The sequence below is a fragment of the Rattus norvegicus genome, chromosome 5 (assembly GCF_036323735.1).
Source record: "Rattus norvegicus strain BN/NHsdMcwi chromosome 5, GRCr8, whole genome shotgun sequence".
NCBI lineage: Eukaryota > Metazoa > Chordata > Mammalia > Rodentia > Muridae > Rattus > Rattus norvegicus.
In genome coordinates, this window is record NC_086023.1 from 7676759 (window position 1) to 7703755 (window position 26997).

At 42.5% G+C, this 26997-nt stretch overlaps 1 protein-coding gene across 10 annotated transcripts in view; it reads left to right on the forward strand.

Moving 5' to 3' along the window:
- The window catches only part of Stau2 (staufen double-stranded RNA binding protein 2), a 244679-nt gene that overhangs the window by 53231 nt on the left and 164451 nt on the right, over positions 1-26997 (forward strand). For 9 of the 10 annotated variants that reach the window (XM_063287126.1, NM_001007149.2, NM_001393676.1 and 6 more), the window contains one exon: positions 5876-6011. The exons of the other annotated variant lie outside the window; for it this stretch is intronic. In XM_063287126.1, coding sequence (XP_063143196.1) covers positions 5876-6011 — 136 coding nt within the window. The remainder of the gene's footprint in view (positions 1-5875; positions 6012-26997) is intronic. 10 annotated transcript variants of the gene reach the window in all.

Below are 26997 nucleotides of genomic sequence, written 5' to 3' on the forward strand. Positions count from 1 at the left end.
TGGCTGTGTGCCCGTCATTTCTGTAAGGAGCCTTGCTTGGTCAGTTAATCAGTTTCTCTTCCAGCAAGTAATTGGTGGTGAATGTTATGTTCAGGACTTTCTAACTGTCTGTAAAGCTGTTTGGTGTTAGTGGGAAGTGCCTGCTCCTGGGCCCCATGGCACCAGGCAGCTAGAAGAGAGACACACCTGAGCTTTCAGAGCCACTCTGATGTCTGTATGTCAAGTCTGCCACCTGAGGCCCATGTGGATGTCTGAAGGCTGTGCTGCCACTTGAAAACATACTGATCTGAGTGGATGTGCTATCTATCACCTGAGGCCATGGTGAAGTCCTAGCCTGGGCTTACTACTGAGGTCCATGTCTGGGTCTGTGGTTGTATCATAGTCAGGGACTGTGTTGATATTTGAGTTCCATGTTACCACCAAAAGTCATGGGGATATCCCTGAGCTGGGCTTCCACCTGAGGGCATGTTGATATTCAAGCACTGTGCTGAGCTGGCCCTGCTCCTTGCCTGCAGTGGGAGAGCTGGCTCTACCCTCAGTGGCCATCATCCTCAAGAAAGCTGGCCTGCCTCTTACTTGGGCAACATGGGAGAGCTGGCCCCACCCCACTAATTGTAGAACTTGGGAATGCTGGCACAGTCCCTCACCAGCTGCAGCATTCAGGAGAGTTGGCCCCTTACCTCACTTTGGTGGTGGGGTTGTAGGAGAGCTGGCCCAAGGGCATGAGAATGAGAGCAGGAGAGCCGTCCCTACTACTTGCCTGGGCAAAGTGGGAGAGCTAGTCCTGGTGGTGTAGGCACAGGATAGCTGATGGACTGACCAGCTCTGCTTCTACCTTGGCTTATATCCAGGGCTATGACTTGGTCACCACAACATCTACCCCATCTATGAACTGCTGGAGCACGTAAAGGGGCTGATCCTGCAAATCCCAAACTGGGATCTTCATGACATAGGTAACAACAGGATGTCAGAGAGGAGTTCCGATGAGGATCCAATTTGATATTTTTGCTACTTGTGGATGAATAGTTATTGTGGAAAGGAATTCTACTACATTGATAGTGTAGCAGAAGCCAGAGGCGTTGAACCAGATCAAAGAATCATTTTAATGAATATTTGCAAGTAAACCTGTGTGGGCAAAAGGGTTCTCATGTGACACACTGCAGCTTCCATAGTGAGATGGTTTTTTAATTTTATTTATTCACTTAAAAATTTCTTTTGTGTGCAGAAGGCAGATACAAAGGGACAGGGAAATGAGTGGAATTGGGGTGCATGATGTGAAGCTCATAAAGCATCAGTAAAAATAATTTAACTAAAACTAGTAGTGGCCTTTTCTATTTACTTATCGAATATAGAAATTCAAAATTATTATGTATAACTATATACCTAGGTATTGAACTTTTTAGTATTTAGCACTGATAATATCCCTTTAATAGATCCAAAGCCATATCCAAATATCCTAAGATACCCATAAACATGTGTAATATTTAAAGAAACCCGGACCTGTGAGATGGTGCAGAGGGTAAAAGGCAACAAGCCCAGCACCTGAAGGTGAGTTCTTCGGATCCGCATGGAAGAAAGTGGTTTGTGTACGTTACCCTCTGACCTGCATGGTCATAGCTCTCACCAACTGCTCACTAACCTGTACATGAAATACATAATATAAAGAGAATCCAAGAATCCCCAGGTATAGATGTATTTGCAGCACCAAGCAAGGCCTCTAATGCCTGTGAGACCTTGACTAGTCATCCTCCTTCTGCTTCTGCAGTGGGGCTCTCTCACACTCAGAGCAGGAGAGCTGACCGTCTCTCAGAGGCTCCTCTTAGCCCCTATGGAGACAAGCTCAACATGTACGATGGGGCCAGGCTGCATCGTCTGCCAGGGACGGAGAGGTGAGGCCTTTCACACACATGCCGCATGCTTCCTTCCCTTCCGCCTCCCTCTGCAGAATCCAGCTTCCAACACCACTGAGGAGGGTGTAGCACTCTCACTTTCCAGTCAGGAAACTGTTTGAGCTTCCTTCATTTAAGTCAGACGGCTAGAACACTTTACTTATTCTAAAATCCAGTTTGTGATGAGGCAATACCCCAGCACTGTGTGTAGATCACCTCACACTAACCGTATCCACTTGGGATTTTTAAATATATTGGATTCTTATTTATTGCCTTAGCTTGTAGGATGGGGCCTTTTAAGCCCCCTCCCCAATTTGATATTTTTGCTACTTGTGGATAAATAGTTATTGTGGAAAGGAATTCAAAATGTCATAAATTTTGCTGGGATGGTTGCTCACTTTGGAAGATAAGGCAGGGGGTTGAAAATTTAGGCCAGCTAGGGCTAAGTTAGGATTGAGATTAGCCTAGACTCAAAGAAGAAAAAAGAAACCATTTTAACTCAAGTAGTTCATAAGTCTTGATTTCTGATAAATATTTTACTCATTAAACTGAAATCCTTATGAAATTTGAAATGTAAACTTAAAGACTTTATTGTTAAATTCTGTGAAAGATTGTTGGCCAGTTTCCTGTAAATTTCTTATAAATTTAAAGAAGTCAGCTGGATGACACCCCCCCGCCCCCCAGGTCAGTATCCACAATCAAGCAGTAACCACTATGTGACTTCCTCAGAACTGTCCAAGATGACCTTATGAATACTGTTCCCTCACTGTTAGTAACACAAATGTCCATCACAAATGAGTACGTTGTTGTTTTCACGAAATGATTTGATATATGTAAGTAATGAGTACATGAAAGACGCAAGACAAAAAGAGTGTTTCCTCATTTGTCAAGAACATGTGAACAGATTGGTAGCAACAGGAGTCACAGTGAGTCGCTAAGGGTGATGGGTAGTGACTGGAAAGAGACCTGAGGAACTGTGGGTGATGGAATGTTCTTGAGTGGGATGGCGCTCATGTGAGTCTTTACATCTAAGTCACTGAGCTTATGTTTCGCTTTGTGTATTTTCCTTAATGCCTAGTAAAGTATAGAAAGACGGAGAGAGAAAAGGAGACTCCCCTTTTCCTTGACCTATAATATAATATAATATAATATATATATAAATTGAATTGCTATTCAATCCAATAAGTAATTGTTATTAAGTCCAGTTTGTTTTTATTCTGTGTAATAAAGGAAATATCAAGTATACAGTCTAAAGTCATTTCAAATTTTACTTGATATATAGGTTTCATATATATATATATATATATATATATATATATGTAACTTAATGTTACATTGTCTTTTTGCTACAAAATTTAAAAAGTGAACAAACAAAAGAAAAAGTAAAACCAAACCAAAACAACAACAACAAAACCCTTTCACCTAAGTAGAAGAAGACATTGGATGGCCCTGCTGTCGTGAGGTGAGTTCTCGGTCACCTTTTTCCTGAGGCACACACGTGTGGGAGACAGGGCACCCAACCTAGCTCACTATGGAGACCTCCCCTGCCCTTGAGTTCACATCCTCCTGCCTCAGCCTCCTGAGTACTGGGATTATAGGCATGAGCATCTGACCCTGGAATATTATAAAACAAATTAGTTTTTACTTTGTCATAAAAAATACCTTCTAAGGCGAAGGCTCTTCACCTACCAAGCAAAGAAGACAATTTTAATGATTTAAAAGTACACAGTGTGCAGCTTCTTCTTGCTGCTCACTTTTCCCCAGTGCGTTGTCCTAGTGAGGAATGGAAGCGATCTTTTGTTGCATTTGCTCCACAACACAGACCCTCTTCCAGCTGTGCTTGTGTGCAGGGTGCTTGTTGGACTGGGTCATCCGTTCTGTAGTTCCCGCAGGCTCTCTTTGCTGTCGGCCCACCTGTGAGTCATAGAGCCTTTTCTGGGCCTGAAACTGAAACCGTGAAAGGCTGGATGGCTTCAGGCTCAATGGCTTCCCAGCAGGTGGTGGTGCCCTTGTACTGCATCAGAAGACATTTGCTGGTGCTCCCTTGATTTTAAGATTGATCCATGGACTCTGCTGGTATCAGCCCAGCTAATCAGTTAGCAAGTTCCCCAGTAACTAGGATGGATGGCTGTTGTCTAGAATATGTAGTATTTTATCAGCAGTTGCAAACTGGCGTTCTTTTTATTTTTGTTTTTTTTGTTTTTGGAATGATTTCATTCCTTTTGCTGGAATCCCAGCTAATATTTTTTTTTCCTTTTTACCATCTTATTCCAAATACAGTTTGTTCAGAAAAGGCCAAGGTAAGGTTTGATTCTTTCTCTTCAGCAGCATTGTGTGCAGACCTGGAATCCGCCGTGTCTCTCTCCACGGATGCTCTTGTGGGGTGTGCATGTTTTAAATGGGGAGCGATACTTATAAGCTGCACCCGGTGTGCTGGCTGACTTCATTGCTAACACATTGCTTGGCCCCTCAGAAGTAGATAGAGCTGGGAAATACCATGTTCTTTTAAAGGTTACTTTTACTTTTGTGCTAGGGGCCAGGTTGGCTTTTACCTCAGTGTGTAGCTGGGATGAGCTTGGGATCTGCTCTCCTGGATGCAGCCAGGTACTAGGACTGCAGGCGTGCTCTGCCACACCTGTTCCAAGGCCTGGGTCAAAGCCACGGCTGTGAGCTCACTAGGCCAGCAGCCCGCCACAGCCTCACCCCCTTCTTCTTCATCTTTCTGTTTGTAGAGAGAAATGGATCAGGTGCCGTACTGACACTTTCAATTCATATTTTAGATTAATTCATGTATTTGATTTTATATTTCATTCCCTGATCTAACATAAACACAGTTACTTGTAGTGTAGTTTGTTTGCACCTATCTTTGGATGTATAATAATGTAATAACAGTACTGATATTATCAGTAGTATGTTTGCTAAAAATAGTTCAGAATTTTCTTTAGGTCATGAGTCATTTAAAATAATTAGTTTGCACAGTTAAGGGCACCAGTTTAGTTAACTTTTAGTGCAATTGTATTGTTTTCTTTAAAAATATTTGTCTCTATTTTGGTTTAATTTTATTTGAATTAAAAGTATATTACTATTAAAATTCATATTGCTGGTAATGTGAATATGAAAAATAGTTTGAGATTGTTTTGTTCTATTGTTAGAATAAATCTCATTGGTATTTTATAGTGACTAATTTAAAAATTAAAAATTTCCTTCCAGTTAAATCACCAACTCAGTTCACAATTAGATTGTTTTCTTTGTATTTTAGTGGTTTCTTACCCCTCTCAATTGTGACTGAAATTTTTGTGTAATTATGTATTAAAATCTCAGTTTGGGCTTTATGCTTTAAAAAAAGCAAATAAATACTTGTATTTCATTCTCTTAGATGAAAGGTAGGGCAGAATACACCCTGGTTTTGTTGTGTTAAAAGTAAACCAGCAAAGGAAGAATGTGAAAGCAAGCTGCTGTGTCTGATATGTGCTTTACTGTTCAGTGTTTTATTCTGTGATGCTTATGCACATTGTGGCTTCGGTAGGTAGCGATTGTATGGTGTTTTGTTTGTTCAGTATTTCCAGGGAATACACAGCATTTTAGGTTTTGAAAGTATCGCCCACAGATCATCAGCTGAGTCAAAGCATTACTGCTAACCCTGTATTCATTGCTAATGTCTGGTTCCTTGATTAGCAATGAATAAATAAAATTGTTAACAGGTGATATTTTAATTATTAAATATGCATATATTATCTGGGGTAAGTATTTATAAAAGTGACATCCAAACTAGTTATCTAAAATTTTACATTTATTCGATTTTAAATAATATGACTATACAGTTACATTTTTCATTTTAATGTACAGAAAATGCTAAAACCTGGTTTAAACTTTGTTTAGACGGACCTTCCACTCCCCTCCTTCAGAGGTCACTAATTGAAGTCTAGCTGGTGTGGTTTGTTGTGAAAATATCTCACCTGTGTGCCTTTGATGTTTTTTTTAAACAGGCAGTATAACTCCGACTGTGGAACTGAATGGGCTTGCTATGAAAAGGGGAGAGCCTGCCATCTACAGGCCGTTAGACCCAAAGCCATTCCCAAATTATAGAGCTAATTACAACTTCCGGGGCATGTACAACCAGAGGTTTGTATGTCTACTTGGGTTTTGTCCCTGTTTACTGTTTTATGCCTATTGTAGAAGGTTCTGACATTCTAAGGATATTTGCATTGTGAACACAGTTGACCTTGGACATCCTGGAGGATTTAGATAAACTAGACGCACCAAGTGTATTGGAAGTTAAAGGCAGAACAAAAACAAAGCTCTGTAGCTTCAGAAACCTTCCTTACTAATGTACGCAAGCCTCAGGGCGTTTGCAGGTTACAGCACCGCCAGCCACATTGCATTCTCCCTCCCTCACCACTTGGTGATAAACTTGGTGTCTGCCTTTCCTGACTCCTTTGACTACATTCATAGCCTTGCATTTTTGTGATTTATAGCAACTTCTTTGGAGAGAAGGCCTTACTAAGTCTTTGTTACATATGACAGGGTTATGATAGTTCAAATGTAACTTTACAAGCGTGTTAGAAATTTCAAAATAAAAATGAGATCTCCGATTTAGTGAGGGATTCTACTGTTGTGAAGAGTTGCCATGACAACAGTTGCTCTTATAAAGAGAGGTAGCAGTGAGTTCTACATCTTGTTCTGTAGGCCGCAGGAAGAGACAGTGACACAGGTCCTCCAACAACCCCACACCTACTCCAACAAGGCCACTCCTCCTAACAGTGCCACTTCCTTTACACCTACGGAGACCACGTTTATTCAAACCACCACAATCATTATTGTAAAAGCTATACAAAATTCATTATAGGGAATGTGGAAAATGATAGAAGGTAGAGAAATAGAAATATTTTGCCATCCTAGAGCTCACCACTCTATTTTGATTCACTTTACTCTTTGTGTATAAATGTATTTAACTGAAAATGAGTTGTTCTGTAATCCATGTATATATGTACAGTAAAATGCACAGATCTTCAGTGTATATCTTGATGACCTCGTGTATGTATGCATCTCTTTTCTCCTCACTCACTTTTAATGTATGTGTGTCTTGATGTATTTGACATCACAGCAAGGTCTCCTTAGATTTCCATGCTCATAGCACCCTTTTCCAGAAGTAACCTTCGCTCTCTTGCACAGGTTAGCTCTGTCATATGAACAGACGTTGCATATATTTTCTCTGGCTTCTTTACTGTGACTCTTGGTCTTCTTGCTGTGTTTTGAGATTTATTAATACTGGTTTATATCTGGGTTTTCTCTTTAATTGTTGAACAGTATGACTGTATCTTAGTTTGTTTCATCTGTATCTTCAATATGGTACTTTTTCCACCAGCATAGTGACCATGTGACATAAAAGTCCTTTAGAGACTTTTGCTGGCTGTAGAACGCAGCATCCGAGCAAGGCGCACATAACTGCATACCTTGTGCTGCCTTCTGAGCTGCCCTCTGCCTCCTTCCCGTGGATTACAGACAAACACTGCAGTAAATAGCATTTAAAAATCATTTCTATGTTTATTTACAAATATTGTTTATTCTGTTATTTCCTAGATATAGATTACTATAGGAGAAATATTACAATTAAGAATAATATATTACTCAGTCCCATTAAAAGTTTGTTTTAATTTTTCACTAAAAGCAGGTCACAAAGACATTTACTAATTTTAATAATTTCCTCTGGAGTAAAAAATCTTGAATTTTAATTGGATTTGGCAGTTTTCATTTTTTAAAGTAATGTTCTAAAGTCATTCTTTTAATTCATAAATATTTATTTTTGGATTGTTACAGTGAAACGTTTTAATATTCTGCATTCCCTTCTATATGTTTGAAGTGTCTAGGACATGGGAGAAAGCCAAGTAAAGAGGATGAGCACTGTGAGGAGAATTGTTTTAGTTTTGTGTAACATAGGGAATGCATTTTATGTTTCTACAGCTCTGCATTTGAACTGCGCTGCTTTGCGTGATAGTTAAAAAGTGAAGCTCAAAGCTTTCTGTGGTGCTGGCTGCCACCAGCAGGACTACGCTCAGACGTTTACCAGTTATCTTTCCATTTGTTTATTTTAATTTATTTCTATCAAATTTGCTGACTAGTTTTCAGATGTTTGTGTTAACATTATTAACATTCAGTCTACTTTGTATTTTTTTCTGCCTGTAGTTTGGCTTTTAAGTTTGTGTTTTGTTATAATTTTATTAGCTTCTGATACTGATATTTAAAAACAATTTCTTTCTTCTTCTTCCTCCTCCTCCTCCTCTCCTTCTTTTGTGTTTTGTTTTGTTTTGAGGCAGGGTTTCTCTGTAGCCCTGGCTGGCCTTGGACTCCATCTGTAGACCAGGCTGGCCTTGAACTCACAGAGATCTATCTGCCTGCCTCTGTCTCCGAGTGCTGAGATTAAAGGTATGGGCAGCTACCACCCAGCCTAGAATTTCATTGCTGTACATCACAAATCAACTGTGATATATGATCAGGTGTCTGTAATGCATTTGCTAAGGTTTTGTCTACTTACTGCTGGTCTAGTTCAGCTGCATAGACAACATAATCATTTATGTTATATTTAACTTAATGTTTTGCACTGCCTTGTTTGGTAGTAGAAATTAACTGTTTCCATTTTAAAGTAGTACTGTTCAAATTCTGATTAGTTTCTTTAGTTACTGTTAAGTAAGTGACTCCTGTGTGGTCTCTCTGGCTTCCTCTGCGCTCTTCTTCTCAATGTGTCTTACTTTATGCTAGGAAGGCCTTACTTGTGCATGGAAGTTTACGTCCTTTGGTGACTGCTCTCTGTGGTCTCCCTCCCTCCCTGGAGTTGGCTTGCATGATGATTTCTGACTTAGTCCTCACTTGGCTGCTGCTTTCAGAGAGAACTTCTTATTGCCTCTTCTGACTTGGCTGATGCCCTCAGCCTGGCTAGCTGGCTAGTCATTTTCTGCCACTCCAGCCCTGTCCCTTTCTCAACCTCTGTCACTGTAGCTTCACCTCACCCTCTTCCATGATAGGCGCCGTTGCTCTTCCTTTAGTCTGTGTTTCCCTAGTGTCCTTAGAGCTACTGCCTCAGTATAGCAGAAGCGAGTAAGGAGCACTCAGTCCATCTCATACAGGAAATGGGGTTCACTTTAATTTCCCCACTTCTTATTTAGCTAATTTCGGGGAGAAGCTTGAGAGGGTTCCTCACTCTTACCTAGGCTGACAGTGTACTCTGCATGTGGCCCAGGCTGGCATCCCGACACTAGCTCATAGTTTTCTTTTTTAAAGTAGTATATGCTAATTGTGCAAAAAGGCAAACTTGATTATGATATTTGATAACTGTGTATAATTTAACCACTACCCACCCCCCTCCTTCAGACCCCATTTCCTTTCCTAAAGAGTACCCTGCCTATGTTTCTGCCTTTTAAAAAAATACATTCTGCATGAGAGAGAGAAAACATGGCACATGTGTTCCGAGTCTGGCTTATTCTGTGAAACATGATAAACTCCTGGTCCATTGCCTGCAGAAGATTAAGGTTGGTTCTTTTTGGATGAGTAAAGAAGTCCATTTTGTGTACACACATTTTCTCATCCAGTGGCTTCTATATCTTAGTTATTGTGAAAAATGGAGCAGTAAACAAGGGTGTGCAGGTGTCTCTGGTTTGTTGACTTACATTCCTTTGCGTTTACACACAGGAATGGTGTTGGCAATTCTGGTTTTTGACTTTTGAGGAATGTCTGTCCTTATTTCCAAAGTGCCCAGAATAGGACACATTCTTTTTGTTGTAATGCAATGAGCAGATTCTTGACAACAGTTTTGTTTTAACACTATTTCTGTTGTGTTTTGTTGTGTCTGGTTGTTTACTAAAATTCTGACTAGTGAATTTATTATTTTCAAGTAAAGCAACCTGGCGCTAAAGCAATGAATTATGAGCTGGTAGTCCCGGTGCTTACATGTTTGTGTTCTAGAGGAGGAGGCTGAGTCAGTCACTGAGGAGGCACACTTGACAACAGTGTAAAGAAAGGAGCAGACAAAGAGCCATGTGATTGGGAGCAGGGAGGAGGGTGCTGGCCAGTGGCTGCCTTGACTGCGGCTGGAACAGGCGCCGGGGGAATATAGGTGGTGAGAGGGTCACAGGATGTAGTTTGGGTTACTTTCTTTTCTAGATGCTATCAAGAATGTTACTATTTTCCTCTCATGTCTAGTTCTGAGATCTGATTTGTGTATTCCAGGGGGGAGCAGGAATTGTACCTTCATGTTCTCCAAACAGCTCCTCATATCAGGAGTCCTTTCCCTTTCTGTCTCTGCATTCTTTATGGTTTTCTGCTGTGAACAAAAGGGGGTCAGAGACTCCAAGAGGTGAGACCCCAAGGTGCTAAGCTGGTTTCAGCTGGAAAGCCTCCTTCTCAGAAAGGCACCAGTGCTCAATAAACTCTGAAAACTATAATTTCGTACATCACCTTAATTTGCTGATGACAACTTAAGCTAGAAACTGCTTTGGAAAGGTGGATGGAGCATAAGATTGAAGACAGCTCAGTTCTCGGCAGATTCCAGATTAACTGGTCTGCTTAACCCAGGGACTGAGCGGTCACGAGAAACAGATCGTTTAGGGATCCTTTTGAAAACCTCTCATTTACTGCTTAACACAATACAAGTAATAATAAGCTATTGCTTTCTTTGCCCTTCGCTGTTGGGTTTTCTCTGACTGGGCTCATCTACAGGCCCAAGCAGAGTGTGGTTCCCTCTGTTCTGTCTTTTGAGTGGAGAGGTTTACTCCCGTACAGCTTTGTGATACAGGCTGGACTCTGCAGGACTTGGCTCCTGCTAACACCCACGATGCTCGGTGGCAGCTGCTTCTTGTTTGGTTGTCTTCCTTGTTTGAGACCCTAGTCAATATTCCATACATAGAATATTATTCTACCCGGATGACAAAGTGAGTTGGTGTGCCTAGCCTGCATGCCGTGTGTGCATGTGTCCTGGGATAGTTACGAACATGGCCCCACATGCTTGTAGATAAAAATGTCATAGTGTAGTGTCAAAAGACAGGGAAGCTAAGGGAGGCAGAGCTTATGTGTGTATTACTTATCTCTCTATTACTGTGACGAAATAGTCAAATGGGCCTGGGGCTTTTGCCTGTGACCCTAGCATTTGCCCATTTGACAGGCTGAGACAGAAGGATAACATAAATTTGAGGCTAACCTGGGCAACAAAGTAAGAAGACCTTGTTGTTAAAAGGGAAGAGTACTCATTTTCCCTTTGACTTTTTTAGATTGAGCCTTCTTTGGGGGTTATAGGTTATAGTGTAGGTGAGGTTAGCTTTGAATTCCTGACCCTCAGCGCTGCCTCTTAGGTCCTCAGCTTACAGGGATGCTCTGAGACACTGTGGCGTCTGACTGTGATTAGATCTCAGTACCTCTGCACCTGTGGGTCCAGAGCATCCCACTGCGAGTCCGTGGTACAGGAGCAAAGGGAGGAGGAGGGACAGTTTGACTTCCCTTTCCCTTTTTATCATCAAAGATGGGTTTTAGATTTACTTTATTATTTTCTGTGTGTGAGTGTTTTGTCTGTATACCATGTGTATGCCTGGTGTCCAAGGAGGTCAAGAGAGAACACTAGGTTCTCCAGGATTAAAGTCACAGATGGTTGTGAGCTACCATGTCGGAGCTGGGGATTGAACTCGGCTCCACTGCAAAAGCAACAAATGATTATAGCCACTGAGACGTCTCCTCAGCCCCAGCCCCTGTCAGTGGCACAGCTTCATATGACTTCCATAGTGACCCCACTTCCAAAGGACATGTCTTCCTATAGCAGAGTAGGCCAGGTACCATACCTTTAACTCATGGCCTTTGTTCACAGTACATGCATTTCTGCATGTCACCTGTAAAAAGATTTTCTTTTCAAACCCCCTCCCTCCCCCTCCCTCCCTCCTTCCTCCCCACCTCTCTCTCTCTTTTCTGTCTCTGTCTCTGTCTCTGTCTCTCTCTCTCTCTCTCTCTCTCTCTCTGTGTGTGTGTGTGTGTGTGTGTGTGTGTGTGTATGTGTTGCATTTATGCCATCACGCACACATGGAAGTCAGAGGACAGCATACAGGAGCCATTGCTTTCCTTTCTGTGGGTTGGGAATCAGATTCAGGCCATCAGACGTGACCAGCAGCAGGCACCTCAGTTTCTGCCATCTCTTTATAAAAAATTATGTGAAAAGAATAGAGTGGCTTGAATTAGGCATACTAATAATAGTTGGACAGTATTGTTTATTTACACATGGTAGCACTATTGCGTGGCAGGAGGCCTTCCAGTCCCTTGTCCTTGTAACAGGTTTTGCTTAAAAGTCTACCAAGCAGACTGTGCTATACGAGAATGGAGTTTTGTCACACATAACGGGGGCATCTGTTAGGCAGACCCTCAGGGATTTAAGCTGGATACAGGGGTTGACTTTACTTGTTTTCATCTTCTTTTTGTGTCCATGTGGTTTTTCTTCGCCAGATTTTCTTTTCAAAGAAGCACAGTCTTGATGTGTGACATAGGAGTCTTATAGTAGACTTGGAGTAGGGAAGGTGATTTGATTTTAGCCAGTAGGTGGCGCTTGTGTATTGATAAAGTATAGAGACTAGCGTTCCCTTTAGTTACTATTCCAAGGTCAGGCTCTAACATAAATGAAAGGTTGACCCAGTGAACTAGACTGGTGGGGGGAGGGCGGCAATGGGGGGAGGGTTGGGAGGGGAACACCCATAAGGAAGGGGAGGGGGAGGGGGATGTTTGCCCAGATACCGGGAAAGGGAATAACACTTGAAATGTATATAAGAAATACTCAAGTTAATAAAAAAAAAAATAAATAAAAAAAAGAAAGGTTGAACCATCTAAAATTACCAGCACTCAACCATGTTTTGACTTATTGATATGCTGATTTCATATGATTTAATATAGAAAAAAAGTTAAGTAAACAGTTTTAGAATCTTTTGGGTAAATGGAATAAGCATGAAATGGTGATATACTGTATCCCTTGGTTTGGAGAGTATATTCCTTTTATTTAGCATGTCTTATACATAAAAGTAATTTTCTTTGTAAGGATAACACCCTGTAGAATAGATACAGAAGTAAAAGAAAACTGAAAAGTACATTTAAAAGTGTTTTTCTCATTTTTTATGTGGCTCTGCAGTGTTAGACTCTTCTTAATGAAAAGAAATAAATCTAAATAAATGAGACACGGTTAAAATGCATTACCTTCTAAAAATACTGGTAAGCCAGAGAAGAGAGTCTGAATACATGGCCAAAGCAAGAATGAGGAAAAATGACCTTAATAACCTGTATGGCTCCAGATATAAACAAGCATCTTTAAGAAAATGTTAGCAAGATAAATTTAGCTAATATAATATACCACAATTAAATGAAACTTGTTTTGGGGAAACAAGATTAGTTTAGTAATAAAAATAATCTACTGTATTAATTAAATGGAGGAAAACTATATGAGCCTCTCATTAGAAGACGAAAAAGCATTTGATAGGCTAGCACTTGTTCCTGGTATAGATTTAGCAAACTGGGGATAGAAGATAAGGGCTTCTTGAAGCCATCTCTAGCTGACATTGGGCTTTATGCTAATACACTAGATCAGGGGTTCTAGATCTCCCCAATGCTGTGGCCCTTTAATACATTCCTTGAGTTGTGACCCGACCATAAGATTGTTACTCATTGCCACCTCATGACTGATTTTGCTACTGTTATGACTTGTAACGTAATTATCTGTTTTTTTCTAATAGTCTTAGGTGATCCCAAAGGGGTTGTAGCTCACAGGTTGAAAAGTGCTAGACTAGATCATTCCTTGTGCAATCAGGACCAAGACACTGGCATACACTGTATCACTTGATTTCCTGTTGTACTTGAACCATTGTATATACAGTAAGAAATAAATGGGGGAGAAATATTAGAAAAGAAGTAAAGCTATTTTTATTTGTAAACACTGATTTTGTGTGTAGAAAGTTCCAAGACATGAAAAGCAAGAGCTACTAGAATAAGGGAGTTTAGTAAGATCACAGGATATAAGATCAGTGCACTAGAAAACTCAATGGTAGTCCACTTAGGAATCATGAACAGCTAGGCAGTAACAGTCACATCAAATGTATTTATAAGTCAAATTAACAAAATAAGTGCACACATGCGTGCTGAAAGTTATAGGATAATTGTTCCTACTAAGGGAAGACTCCTCATGACCAAGATGCTCATTCTGCAGAGGTTAACACGATGTGAAGTACAGTTCCCGTGAGCATCCGATGTTCAGTCAGTAGCACTGCAGTTTATAGACGTGCAAAAGGCTGCTAGGAAACAAGGCCATTTTGAAAGGAACAGAGTGAGGGCTCGCAGTATTGACCTCACTACTTGTAAATGTCTGTTTTGAGGCCTAGGAAATAGGCCAGCTAAAGCTGGTTGAGTGCTTGTCTAGCATTCTAGGGCCCTGCACCCAGTCACCAGCACCACATAGGTCTGCTACATGCATGTGAGAAGTGGAAGGAGTGCAGGAGGACCACAAGTTCAAGGTCATGTTCAGCTGCATAGTGAGCTGGAGGCCAGCCAAGGCTTTAAGAGGCCATGTTTGGAGGAAGAAAAACCCTACAAACGCCAAACAGCAACAACAAAAACCCTACGTGATTAAATCAGTAGCTATTGGAATGTTGACAGAGATACAGAGCAATTGAACAGAAAGGAACAACCGATAAATAGAATAGGAAAAGATTAGAGAAAAGGTTAAGTAGTGTAGAGAGGTTGCTACACTGGGGCCCATGGTCCCAGATGTGGTTTGCTTGTTTTTGTGTGGCCTGCAAATTAGGAATAGTTTCTTTATTTTTAAATAGCTGGAAAAGTGTTAAAAGAAGAAAGACACATTTCATGAAGCTAGGCAACGTTGACTTGTATGTTTGATTGGAGTGCAGCCATAGCTACTTGTTTGGGTGTTTTCTATGGCTTTTATGCTACTCTGACACAGTTGGATAGTTAAAACGGGTTGTACATCCTGTAAAACTCCAGATACTTACAGCCTGGCCCTTTGAAAAAGCTTGCTAATCTCAGAAATATGGAGGTAAGAAGTGGATCCCTCATACATGGTCATTTAGTTCATTTGATACTAATTCCAGTAAAGGTGCCACTGGGGAAGGCGCCTGTGGTGGTGTGAGTGAGAGCAGTCAGCATTCACTTGAGCAGAGGAGCTGGAAAGGCTGGCCCAGAGCACACATGAGTGTGCTGTGCTGTGCGTGTCGATTTAAGTGTTCATAAACAGGTGTGGCTGGAAGTCTGCCGTAATGAAGAATGCTGATACAGAGAAAGCAGTCAGAGCTCATCTTTGACCTTGGACACACAGAATTCAAATTCCTTTTCTTTGGCGTTTAATGTAATGTTTCTATTTACAGAATACTGAAGATGTGCTTGTTACCATGTTCCTGGAATAACACAGGTGAAGCTATTTACTCTGAACCATTAGAGGGCACTGTGGCTTTGTGTTTTGACTGTGCTTTTACAGTCTCTGCATGCTTTGAGTTATGGATTTAATATCTTATCATTTAGGCAAGTTGAATGTTTTTAGTTAAAATTAAACCTTTCATTTAAACTTCTTTAGTAGAACAGTATTATTGTGGTCCTTTTGTTCTCTTTTACCTTCTCAGCCCTAGACATAGCAGGGCTTCTTGCTAAAGCTTAGAAAGTCTTGATTCCAGATCACTACTATAATACTCTTTTCTGGAATAAAGAATTTGAAGACAAATTTACAAAGTTTTTCCTTTCTAGAGCTGTCTGTAGAGTACACATTAGGTTAGCTTTATCCAAAGCTCATCTTGTGGGTTAGGGAAAGGAAGACAGAAAAGTGTTATTTCATTCTACGTTTCATGTCATAAATCTCGCGCAGAACTAAATCACTCTATGTAACATTGCTTATTAACTTATTAGTTACTTTTATGCCAAACTTGGAACTCTATTAACCTTCGGTGTGATTAAGTATTAAAATTTGGCCACAGGAGTCCCTGCATTCCATATGGTAATACCAAAACATCAAGACTGCCAAAGGCCAGAGTCAAGGAAACTATGTTTAATTGTAACTTACCTTTCAGTAATTATAGCATTTTTCTGGTATTTTAACAAAATTTATTAAGAAAGCCCCTTACAAATAAAAAATACTACAGACCAACATAATAAACCAGACCCGAAGTCTAGTCTATACATCTCAAGGAACTTCTATATGGTGAGAGTAGCCATTCTGACTCTCACCTGTAAGTAGGTGTTAAGAAAATCATATAAGCTTTTAGTTCCTCAAATCTGCTCTGTATCATTAGCAGTAACATAACGAGATCTATTCCCGGTTGGTTTGCTTTAATACTGCCGAAAGATGCACAATTACATTCTTTGGTGCAATACTTATTAGCATTCATAAAAGCTCAAAATCTTTAAAACACACGCAGACATCTAATGCAGGTCAGATAAACACCTCTTCCGACTATAAGGAAATCTGAATAAACTTGCAGCTAAGCACTTCTCCAGGGAGACAGAGTCAGGTTTTATTCCTTCTTTAATGCCTGCCACAGTACCTGAACCAGTACATTGTTTTTTTATTTTGCTTCTATTCTCTCACAGCAATCTTATAATTGATATAACCATAACCATTGGTATACTTCTATTGCTTCTCTATGCAAATGAGACCAAGTCTCCTCCTACATAAAAACATTCATTTCTCCTATGCACTCACAATGCTCTGAAGAGAATAACTAAATGCTGTAGGATAGCCCTGGAAGACCTAGCCATCCCCTCCATTCTCCAGTAGTCTTCTAACTCCTGTGGCTCTTTGTTTATGCCCATTAGCCACAGAGGTGACACTAAGCAGTCTGGGGATGGGATGGGCAATGTCAGGGTAGGATGCAATAGAATGGGATTTTTTTTGAACCAATTGATAAGATATAATTGCCCACCTAAACATACAAAGCCCAGTACCATCCATCCCTTAAGAACATTAATAACAACCTGTAAATACACAGAGCAGAATCTTAACATCACCTGCCATATTGTCCTGCTAAGGCTTCTCTCCCTCTCCCTCCTGTTTCTTCTCCTTTCTGTTCCAGTCTCCTCCTCTTCCTTCAAACTTCTCTCCCTCCCATCCTTCCTTCTCCTCCAATGACAGCCCTCCTTCTATCCTGTACCTGCCCCTCACCTGTACTTTACAAATTCAATGGGGAGAAGGTTCTGGTGAAGTCACCTGAGTCCTGAGTATGTGACTAGGCAGCTGTCCTTGGGCAGTGGAATTAGCATCAAAATACAGATAACTCCAGGTCAAACCACAACATTTCCCCCTTTTTGCCCAGTTAAAAGGCCTTTTCCCTTATATATAAATTGAGTACAATTACTACCATTTTATAATTTATAAAACATGTGATACACTCAAAACCCAATCCATCAATTTTGTCTATTAACTAAAGCACCTTGTCACCTATCCTAAAAGACTATAATTCTATACCTGACTTATATCCTGGTTTGAGATCGTACACCATCTGAAAAACCACCCTTTCAAATTTATTGTAGAATGAGATTTTTCTAAAGATTTATTTACTTATCTTTTGTACAGGAGTGCTCTATCCACATGTATGCTTGCATGTCAGAAGAGGGCATCAGATCCCCTAATAGGTGGCTGTGAGCTGCCATGTGGTTGCTGGGAATTGAACTCAGGACCTCTGAAAGAGTACCCAGTGCTCTTAACCTCTGAGCCATCTCTCCAGCCCTGGAATGCAATTTGACAGAAGTAATCATTAAAAGTAAGACTGAAATGGTTACAGTTGGGTTGCACAGGCTTGCTGATGGTTTTTGGAACATGGCTAGAGTGAGATGACCCTGGGAAGGCTATGTGGGGCTCCACACAGCAGAGCTGCTATGCCCTTGACCAAAGACATGCAGTGAAAGAGGAAGTGTGTTCCAGCCCAGCTAGCCAATAAGCCATATCAGTGCTGGCAGTCCGTGGGGTGCCAGGTCACCCTGAATCTACTACAGTGAAATCCAAGTCAGACACACGAGGTCTGGAAGAGCAGAACCTTGCAAAATACTGTTGAGGAGCTCAGTTCCCATCCTTACCTCTCTACTCTGTATCACCCTTGAGGTATAGTCTCCTAAATCAAACACATACTTGGCAATTCCTCCTGGCTGTCTTAAAACATGTCTATACTCAGAGTTTTAACTGCATTCCAAACCTGATTATACTGTATTTTTCCACCTCAGCAAGTGGCAGTAACCTCAACCCACTACCCAAAGCTAGAGGCTTGAAAGCTTTATATTAGAGGATGTGAGGTTTCACTTGGACTCTCATGCCAGGCAGCTGTATCCCTGGAGCTAACCCCACACTGGGGGTAGGCTCTGAGGTGTCAAAAGCTCACACCATCCTCAGTTAACCTCTGCACTTCTGCCTCGTGCTTGTGGATCAGATTTAAGCTCTCAGCTACTGCCCCAGAGCCATCAGAGCCATCCGTGCCTTCCTACCTGCTGGCACGTACCCTGCCATGATGGTCATCAATGGTGAACCCCTGGAGTCATGAGCCACCAGATTCAATGCTTGGACAAGTTTCCTTGTCCATGGAAATGAAAAGTTGCAACTACAAGGCAGCAGTTATAGGTCGATGCTGCCTGTGATAATAGGTACTGGCGCTACACTGAATAGGACCAATTCCCCAATAGCTTTTTTTTTTTTTTCTTTTTTATGTTCTATGCACTAATTTTGTGCTTGAAATCTTCTACAAGTTTGACTTTTTTTTTTTTTTCTCGGAGCCGAGGACCGAATGCAGGGCCTTGCGCTTGCTAGGCAAGCGCTCTACCACTGAGCTAAATCCCCAACCCCAGGTTTGACATTTCTGCTACTGTTATTTCATGACTAATGACTGACAATGAAATTCACAATAAAAACAACAAATTACAGTATAACATCACAGTGGAATACCACACAAGTTTATTAAAGGAATGTGTGTTAGTAACATGGGAATTGTTATAGGTATTTTGATGTGAGAAGGGAATTATATGAGTTGCATGTAGCCGCACAGTCACAACAGAGCCAGGCACGGTGATGCACAACAGAGCCAGGCACGGTGATGCACGACAGAGCCAGGCACGGTGATGCACAACAGAGCCAGGCACGGTGATGCACGACAGAGCCAGGCACGGTGATGCACGACAGAGCCAGGCACGGTGATGCACGACAGAGCCAGGCACAGTGATGCACACCTCTAGTCCCAGAACTCGGGAGGCAGAGCTATGAGGATTTTTGAGTTTGAGGCCAGCCTGGTCTGCAGAGTGAGTTTCAGAACAGCCAGAGATATACAGAGAAACCCTGTCTCAAAAATAAAGGTGGGGGCGTGTGTTTCAATGGCAGCTCCTCTAGTCTGTCAAGCTGTCGATGAAGCCTACCCACAAAGTAGACAGAACAGAAGAAGTTAAGAAATCCTTTCCTCAGCTCTGCTCTTAACATGGTCATAGGCATTCAGTAAATATTCAGCATATAGTTTTCTTTGCGCTTTTAACCTGGGCCTTTATGGTCACTATATTTCCTTATTGTAAATGGTTATCTCCTAAGTTTGCATAGGGTTGGGCTTGAGGTTTTCCTTTCCTGTTTTTACAATATGAGAGTTTAAAAATATGTATCCTATACATATATGTGTGTATGTCTATATGTAGGGATGTGCATATGGGTGTAGGTGCTGAAGGCTAATGGAACTCCGAGAGTGGCATAAAAGTGACTAGTGACATCAGTAAACAAAGTCACACAGAGTGATTGAGTGAAAGTTATGATATGAAATGTACAGTGAAATAACTCTTCTCTGTCTGTTGCCTCCCACTTTCCAATTACAAGGATACACTACTGTAGCTCTGTGTCAGTTGTTATTTTGCAGATGATGAGGTTTTAGAGTTTTGGGGTATTTTTAAGATTTATTTATTTTATGTATATGAGTACACTGTAGCTGTCTTCAGACACACCAGAAGAGAGCGTCAGGTCCTATTATAGATGGTTGTGAGCCACCATGTGGTTGCCGGGAATTGAACTCAGGACCTCTGGAAGAGAAGCCAGTGCTCTTAACCATTGAGCCATCTCTCCAGCCCACGAGTTTTGTTTTTGTTTTTTTATTGGAAATAGTGGAATAGTGAAAAGCATAATCAAGTAAGTTCTGTTATTAAGTAAGTCCCTGGCGAGGGTTTCCAGTAACCACATTTCTAAACTGGGTATTGGCGAGCACTGCCTATTGCTCTGTTGTCAGCCCATGATTTAAGTTTGAAAATTTTAAAAATAAAAACATAAGCAGAGTCATATTTGGAAGTCATGTGTGGAAATTACATGAAATTTAGATGGCTATTTTCATTCATCAGCCGTCACAGCTCAGCCCTGCCTGTCCGTGTCAGCAGAATCATCTCTGTCTTCCAGCTCTCAGCAGCGGGGAAGGGTCCCATGTGGGGGCTCACATTGGCTCACAGAGTTGAAGTGTTTGCTCTCTGGGTCTGCTCAGGAAGCTAGAATACTCAGTTAAGGTTTATCTTCATGAGTGGATGGGTTTATGAAAGCTAGAGAGCTGTTTTATATAGAACAAAGACTTGAAATCAATGTCTTCAGATTCTCAGCTTGCATTTATCTGTGATGTCCCTGTGTTTTGTTATTTTCTGATAGATAAGTGTTTTAATTTAATTCTCTTCCCTTTTCCTGTAAATAATGGGTGATTGTGCGTATTATATTAAGAAACTTGGGTTTGCAAAATAGTTCTTTGCAGAAGAAACAGAAAATTTGAATAATTTTGTATCTTCCTCATATATTTGATTTATAGGAAAATTATATTTGATAGTGATTTAAATATAACTAAAATACTTTGTCGAACTTCTTGTGGAATTGGTTACACAACAGTCATTTTTCTTTTTTCAGAAACAATCTTCTTCAATTTGGCCAGCAATGTCAGAAGTTTACTTTTAAAATTAGTTTTATTTATTTGTGAAAGTGTGTGGGTATAGACACAGCACAGTACACAAATAGAGGTCAGAGGACACTTCATGGGGAGTTGGTTTTCTCCTCCCACTATGCACTTCTTGGGGGTTGAATTCAGGTCACCGGGCTTGGTGTTAAGTACCTCAGCCCTCTGAGCCATTTTTCTGACTGCTGGAGATTTTCTAAAAATAAGTAAACTGGGATAAGATACAGGTACTCCAAGAACACCTTGGAAAACACAGAGTCTAGAACTTTCTTATACAGTTTGGTTTAAGATGTCAGTGAAGTGAAGTTACTCAGGTGGACTGTGTCTTTACAAGAATATTTCAAATGGCCCAGGTAGGACACTTAACGCTGGGGTGAGTCGGTCCAATTAATTAGAAAATGTACTTTAAAATTTCAAGTGTTCTTTTCCTTTAAAAAAAACTCTTGTTTGTTTGTTTATATATTTTGTGGGCATTTGTGTGAGTGTGCATATGAAACAGAGTGTTTCTGGAGGTCAGAGGACAAATTGTGGGACAGCTGGTTCTCTCTGTCCACAGCTTGGGTCCTGGGAATTGAATTCGGTCTCAGGTGTGGAGTGTCTTGTCCCCTGAGCCTTCTCTCTAGCCCGCCAGTGCTTCTTGTCACTTTCCAAGCAGTACAGCCACTCACTCTCAAGGTAGAAGTAGCAGGGGGAGCAGCTACAACTCAAAAGCTGGAACTAGGAAGTGCTCTGAAACGGACTCTTCTGAAATGCCTTTTTAAAAGTCACTTAGACAGGTAGCTCATCTCTCCACAGCCTATCAAAAACAAACAAAGCAACAAAGACAAGCCTCTTGTTCTTCTCCATGGGCAACAGCTCACATTTCATCGTCTCTCTGGGTTGTCTTGTGTCTACCCCATGCATGTATGGGTCAGCTAAATATGGGGCAGAACTTTATGCACAGAAAGCAAGTCTCCTCTAGGATTCCCCCTTCATGTTTTATCAGTTTTCCTAATAGTAACTCTGTTCCCAGACAATTCTTTTCTCTCTTGAGGGACTTGAAACAAGTTTGCTTTTTGCATTCTATTCAGAGTTTATAGTATCCTGTACAAGAATTTTCCCAATGAGAGCTTATTCGGTCAGACTAGGAAGAATTTTTATTTCATTTACTCAAGAATTGTTTAGTATTTCACTGAGTGATTACTCCATAATTTATAACCCAGTTTGTAGTTTTGGACAGTCAGTATTTCATATTTGATATGCGTGTGTGTGTGTACACTTGCAGGCATGCATACACACTTGGGAACCAGAGAACACCATTGTGTGTTGTTCTTAGGTATTATCGAGCTTTTCTGAGACAGAGTCCTCCCTGGACTAGAGCATGCCAAGTAAGATAGGTTGGTTGGCCAGCAAGCCCCGAGGATGATTTCCCAACTCTGGGATTATAAGCATGGCTTATAATACTTGGCTGTTTTGTCTGTTTTGTTTTGTTCTTCGTGTCCTCAGCTGTCCTGGAGCTCACTATGTAGACCAGGCTGTCCCTGCGTCCTAGGTTCTGGGAGTGCAGGGGCATGCCTAATGGATTTCTTTTTTAAATGTGAGTTTTAGAGATCCAATTAGTTTCTTGCTATCTGACCTGTGGCCTAGCCCCATTCTTTAAGTTGTCTGTCTGCCTGCCTGCTTGCCTACCCTACCTACTTACCTACCTGTCTGCTACCTACCTACCCACCTGGTAGTTTCACATGTTTATATAATACATATTGATGCCTCTCACCTTTCCCATCTCTCTACTGCTCCTGGCTAGACCCCCACTCCTACCCTATAAATCTTTCTCACACTCATGTCTTAATTATTTCAGTTGAGTTTAACCAGACCAGTCTGTGTGACCTTGAGTTTGGCGCTGTCTGTTGGGGTCTGGTAGACTCAACAGTGAGTCTCCAATTAAGGCAGTGGTCCCCTGTCTTAAGAATTCTAGAATCCATCAGTTGCAGGAGTTCACCTCTGAGAGCTATGTCCCCATGTTTCCCCCACTTTCCATGCCAGCCACTAGAGGACCAGAACTGCTGAAAAGCATGTTTCAGAGATCACCCTCAAGAGTCTAGAAGGTGCACATGGATCCCGTTGTCCTCCCCAAGGTCGTGTGTGCTTCTGTCACTGTGCGCAGACCGTTCTCTAAGCCTGACCTGCATTGTTCTATCGAGGACATAACTGTTGTGTCACTGTGCGCAGACCGTTCTCTAAGCCTGGTCTGCGCTGTTGTAGCGAGGACATAACTGTTGTGTCACTGTGCGCAGACCGTTCTCTAAGCCTGGTCTGCGCTGTTGTAGCGAGGACATAACTGTTGTGTCACTGTGCGCAGACCGTTCTCTAAGCCTGGTCTGCGCTGTTGTAGCGAGGACATAACTGTTCTGTCACTGTGCGCAGACCGTTCTCTAAGCCTGGTCTGCGCTGTTGTAGCGAGGACATAACTGTTGTGTCACTGTGCGCAGACCGTTCTCTAAGCCTGGTCTGCGCTGTTGTAGCGAGGACATAACTGTGTGTCACTGTGCGCAGACCGTTCTCTAAGCCTGGTCTGCGCTGTTGTAGCGAGGACATAACTGTGTGTCACTGTGCGCAGACCGTTCTCTAAGCCTGGTCTGCGCTGTTGTAGCGAGGACATAACTGTGTGTCACTGTGCGCAGACCGTTCTCTAAGCCTGGTCTGCGCTGTTGTAGCGAGGACATAACTGTTGTGTCACTGTGCGCAGACCGTTCTCTAAGCCTGGTCTGCGCTGTTGTAGCGAGGACATAACTGTTGTGTCACTGTGCGCAGACCGTTCTCTAAGCCTGGTCTGCGCTGTTGTAGCGAGGACATAACTGTTGTGTCACTGTGCGCAGACCGTTCTCTAAGCCTGGTCTGCGCTGTTGTAGCGAGGACATAACTGTTGTGTCACTGTGCGCAGACCGTTCTCTAAGCCTGGTCTGCGCTGTTGTAGCGAGGACATAACTGTGTGTCACTGTGCGCAGACCGTTCTCTAAGCCTGGTCTGCGCTGTTGTAGCGAGGACATAACTGTTGTGTCACTGTGCGCAGACCGTTCTCTAACCCTGGTCTGCGCTGTTGTAGCGAGGACATAACTGTTGTGTCACTGTGCGCAGACCGTTCTCTAAGCCTGGTCTGCGCTGTTGTAGCGAGGACATAACTGTTGTGTCACTGTGCGCAGACCGTTCTCTAAGCCTGGTCTGCGCTGTTGTAGCGAGGACATAACTGTTGTGTCACTGTGCGCAGACCGTTCTCTAACCCTGGTCTGCGCTGTTGTAGCGAGGACATAACTGTTGTGTCACTGTGCGCAGACCGTTCTCTAAGCCTGGTCTGCGCTGTTGTAGCGAGGACATAACTGTTGTGTCACTGTGCGCAGACCGTTCTCTAAGCCTGGTCTGCGCTGTTGTAGCGAGGACATAACTGTTGTGTCACTGTGCGCAGACCGTTCTCTAAGCCTGGTCTGCGCTGTTGTAGCGAGGACATAACTGTTGTGTCACTGTGCGCAGACCGTTCTCTAAGCCTGGTCTGCGCTGTTGTAGCGAGGACATAACTGTTGTGTCACTGTGCGCAGACCGTTCTCTAAGCCTGGTCTGCGCTGTTGTAGCGAGGACATAACTGTTCTGTCACTGTGCGCAGACCGTTCTCTAAGCCTGGTCTGCGCTGTTGTAGCGAGGACATAACTGTTGTGTCACTGTGCGCAGACCGTTCTCTAAGCCTGGTCTGCGCTGTTGTAGCGAGGACATAACTGTGTGTCACTGTGCGCAGACCGTTCTCTAAGCCTGGTCTGCGCTGTTGTAGCGAGGACATAACTGTTGTGTCACTGTGCGCAGACTGTTCTCTAAGCCTGGTCTGCGCTGTTGTAGCGAGGACATAACTGTTCTGTCACTGTGCGCAGACCGTTCTCTAACCCTGGTCTGCGCTGTTGTAGCGAGGACATAACTGTTGTGTCACTGTGCGCAGACCGTTCTCTAACCCTGGTCTGCGCTGTTGTAGCGAGGACATAACTGTGTGTCACTGTGCGCAGACCGTTCTCTAACCCTGGTCTGCGCTGTTGTAGCGAGGACATAACTGTGTGTCACTGTGCGCAGACCGTTCTCTAAGCCTGGTCTGCGCTGTTGTAGCGAGGACATAACTGTTGTGTCACTGTGCGCAGACCGTTCTCTAAGCCTGGTCTGCGCTGTTGTAGCGAGGACATAACTGTGTGTCACTGTGCGCAGACCGTTCTCTAAGCCTGGTCTGCGCTGTTGTAGCGAGGACATAACTGTTGTGTCACTGTGCGCAGACCGTTCTCTAAGCCTGGTCTGCGCTGTTGTAGCGAGGACATAACTGTTGTGTCACTGTGCGCAGACTGTTCTCTAAGCCTGGTCTGCGCTGTTGTAGCGAGGACATAACTGTGTGTCACTGTGCGCAGACTGTTCTCTAAGCCTGGTCTGCGCTGTTGTAGCGAGGACATAACTGTGTGTCACTGTGCGCAGACCGTTCTCTAAGCCTGGTCTGCGCTGTTGTAGCGAGGACATAACTGTGTGTCACTGTGCGCAGACCGTTCTCTAAGCCTGGTCTGCGCTGTTGTAGCGAGGACATAACTGTGTGTCACTGTGCGCAGACCGTTCTCTAAGCCTGGTCTGCGCTGTTGTAGCGAGGACATAACTGTTGTGGCCTACTTCCATCCTTGCTATCCTCCATCCTCTCCTCTCAAGAGGAGAACAGTGTTATGATGTAATCCGTCAATGCTGCAGAGCCTGTGAAAGCTATTTGAAAGCTAGCCCCAAATTATGCCAAGATACTCAGAGTCCTTTTTAGTTTCTGTGACTGAAAATGGAAGCAGTATTAGCATTTACTGCTGAAGGCTCTTGGAAATATTAAGCCAGTTACTAAATGACCAGTTCTGGCAGCTAGTAAACCACTTAGCAAGTGTTAATATTACCGACCCCATCATCTAACATCTTTATTGGGCTTCTTGTAAGTGCTAGATATCATACTAGATGCCAGACACTTACTCTGACCTTTTCCCTTAATTGAAGAGTTACGTAGCGTCACGCAAGCCTTTCCAAGTATTTGCAGGCATCCTGGCCTGCATAACCTTGAGGATGTGTGCTGATTTTATTTCACTTGCATTACATTGACCACGAGAACGGTGACCAATTCGATTAGAGGACAGCCCTTCACTGACTTGACAAATACAGTCCTGAGCTCATCAGTGCCCAAGTGTCTGGTTTCTGCCTGGAATTTCTTGCACATAACTGGGGTGATTGTGCTTCCTGAGAGCTCCGTGCGGCCGTGCTCCTGTCAGTCCTGATCACTGTCCTGGAGGCCTTCTCAGAGGCCTGACTCTCAGAGGGTGACTATAGGTTCCTCCAAAGGTCTCCCAAGAAATTCCATCCGTTGTAAATAAGATTATTTACAAACCTCCCTTTTGTTCTCTTGAGTGATTTTTTTAAAAAAGAATACGTAAAATTTGTTGAGGACTCCTGCAGCCCCACATATGTCTCAGTTTCCCAGAACTCTGTACTGCTGTCTCACATGGTTAAGGAGCCTTATGCTCTGTGGATCACCCGAGCTTGCTTGACACCCTGTTTTGTTTTGTGTTTTTAAGAACACATGGAAGGCTTGCCCTAAATCAACACAGGCATTATGCCAGCATTGGACTTATTAGTTATTGACACAGTCCACTTTAAAATAAAAATAAATTGTGTTGTCTTCTAATCCTGCCTAAGTCCTCATCAGCTCACTGTGCTGGTTTCTGATTTCTAAGGACGTCTGGACATGGTCTTGCCAGCATGCCCACTTCTGCAGCTTGCTTCGTCCTACTTGTCTCCAACACTCTTCCTCTTCCTCTTCCTCTTCCTCTGCTGCAGTGAGTCGAGCAGCCTCAGCGTCTGGCTTTCCCTGACTTCAGGGGAGATGCGGTTCTCAGGCAGCAGTGCTAGGGCTGTGGATTTAGTCATCTTAGGTGGTGTTCTCATCATGGCTTGCTGTTTTTCATAGTTTGAGTCTCTTGGGAACTTATTACCCATTAATTTCCCAGGCTTTTTCTTGGCTTCAGTGACCAAAACCTTAACTTCCTTATCTCTTTATTTTCTTACACTGCACTGACATTCTCATATGCTTTGTTCAGGTTGCATGTCTTCAAAAACAAATGAGTTGATAGACTGCTTCACTGTGACAGGTC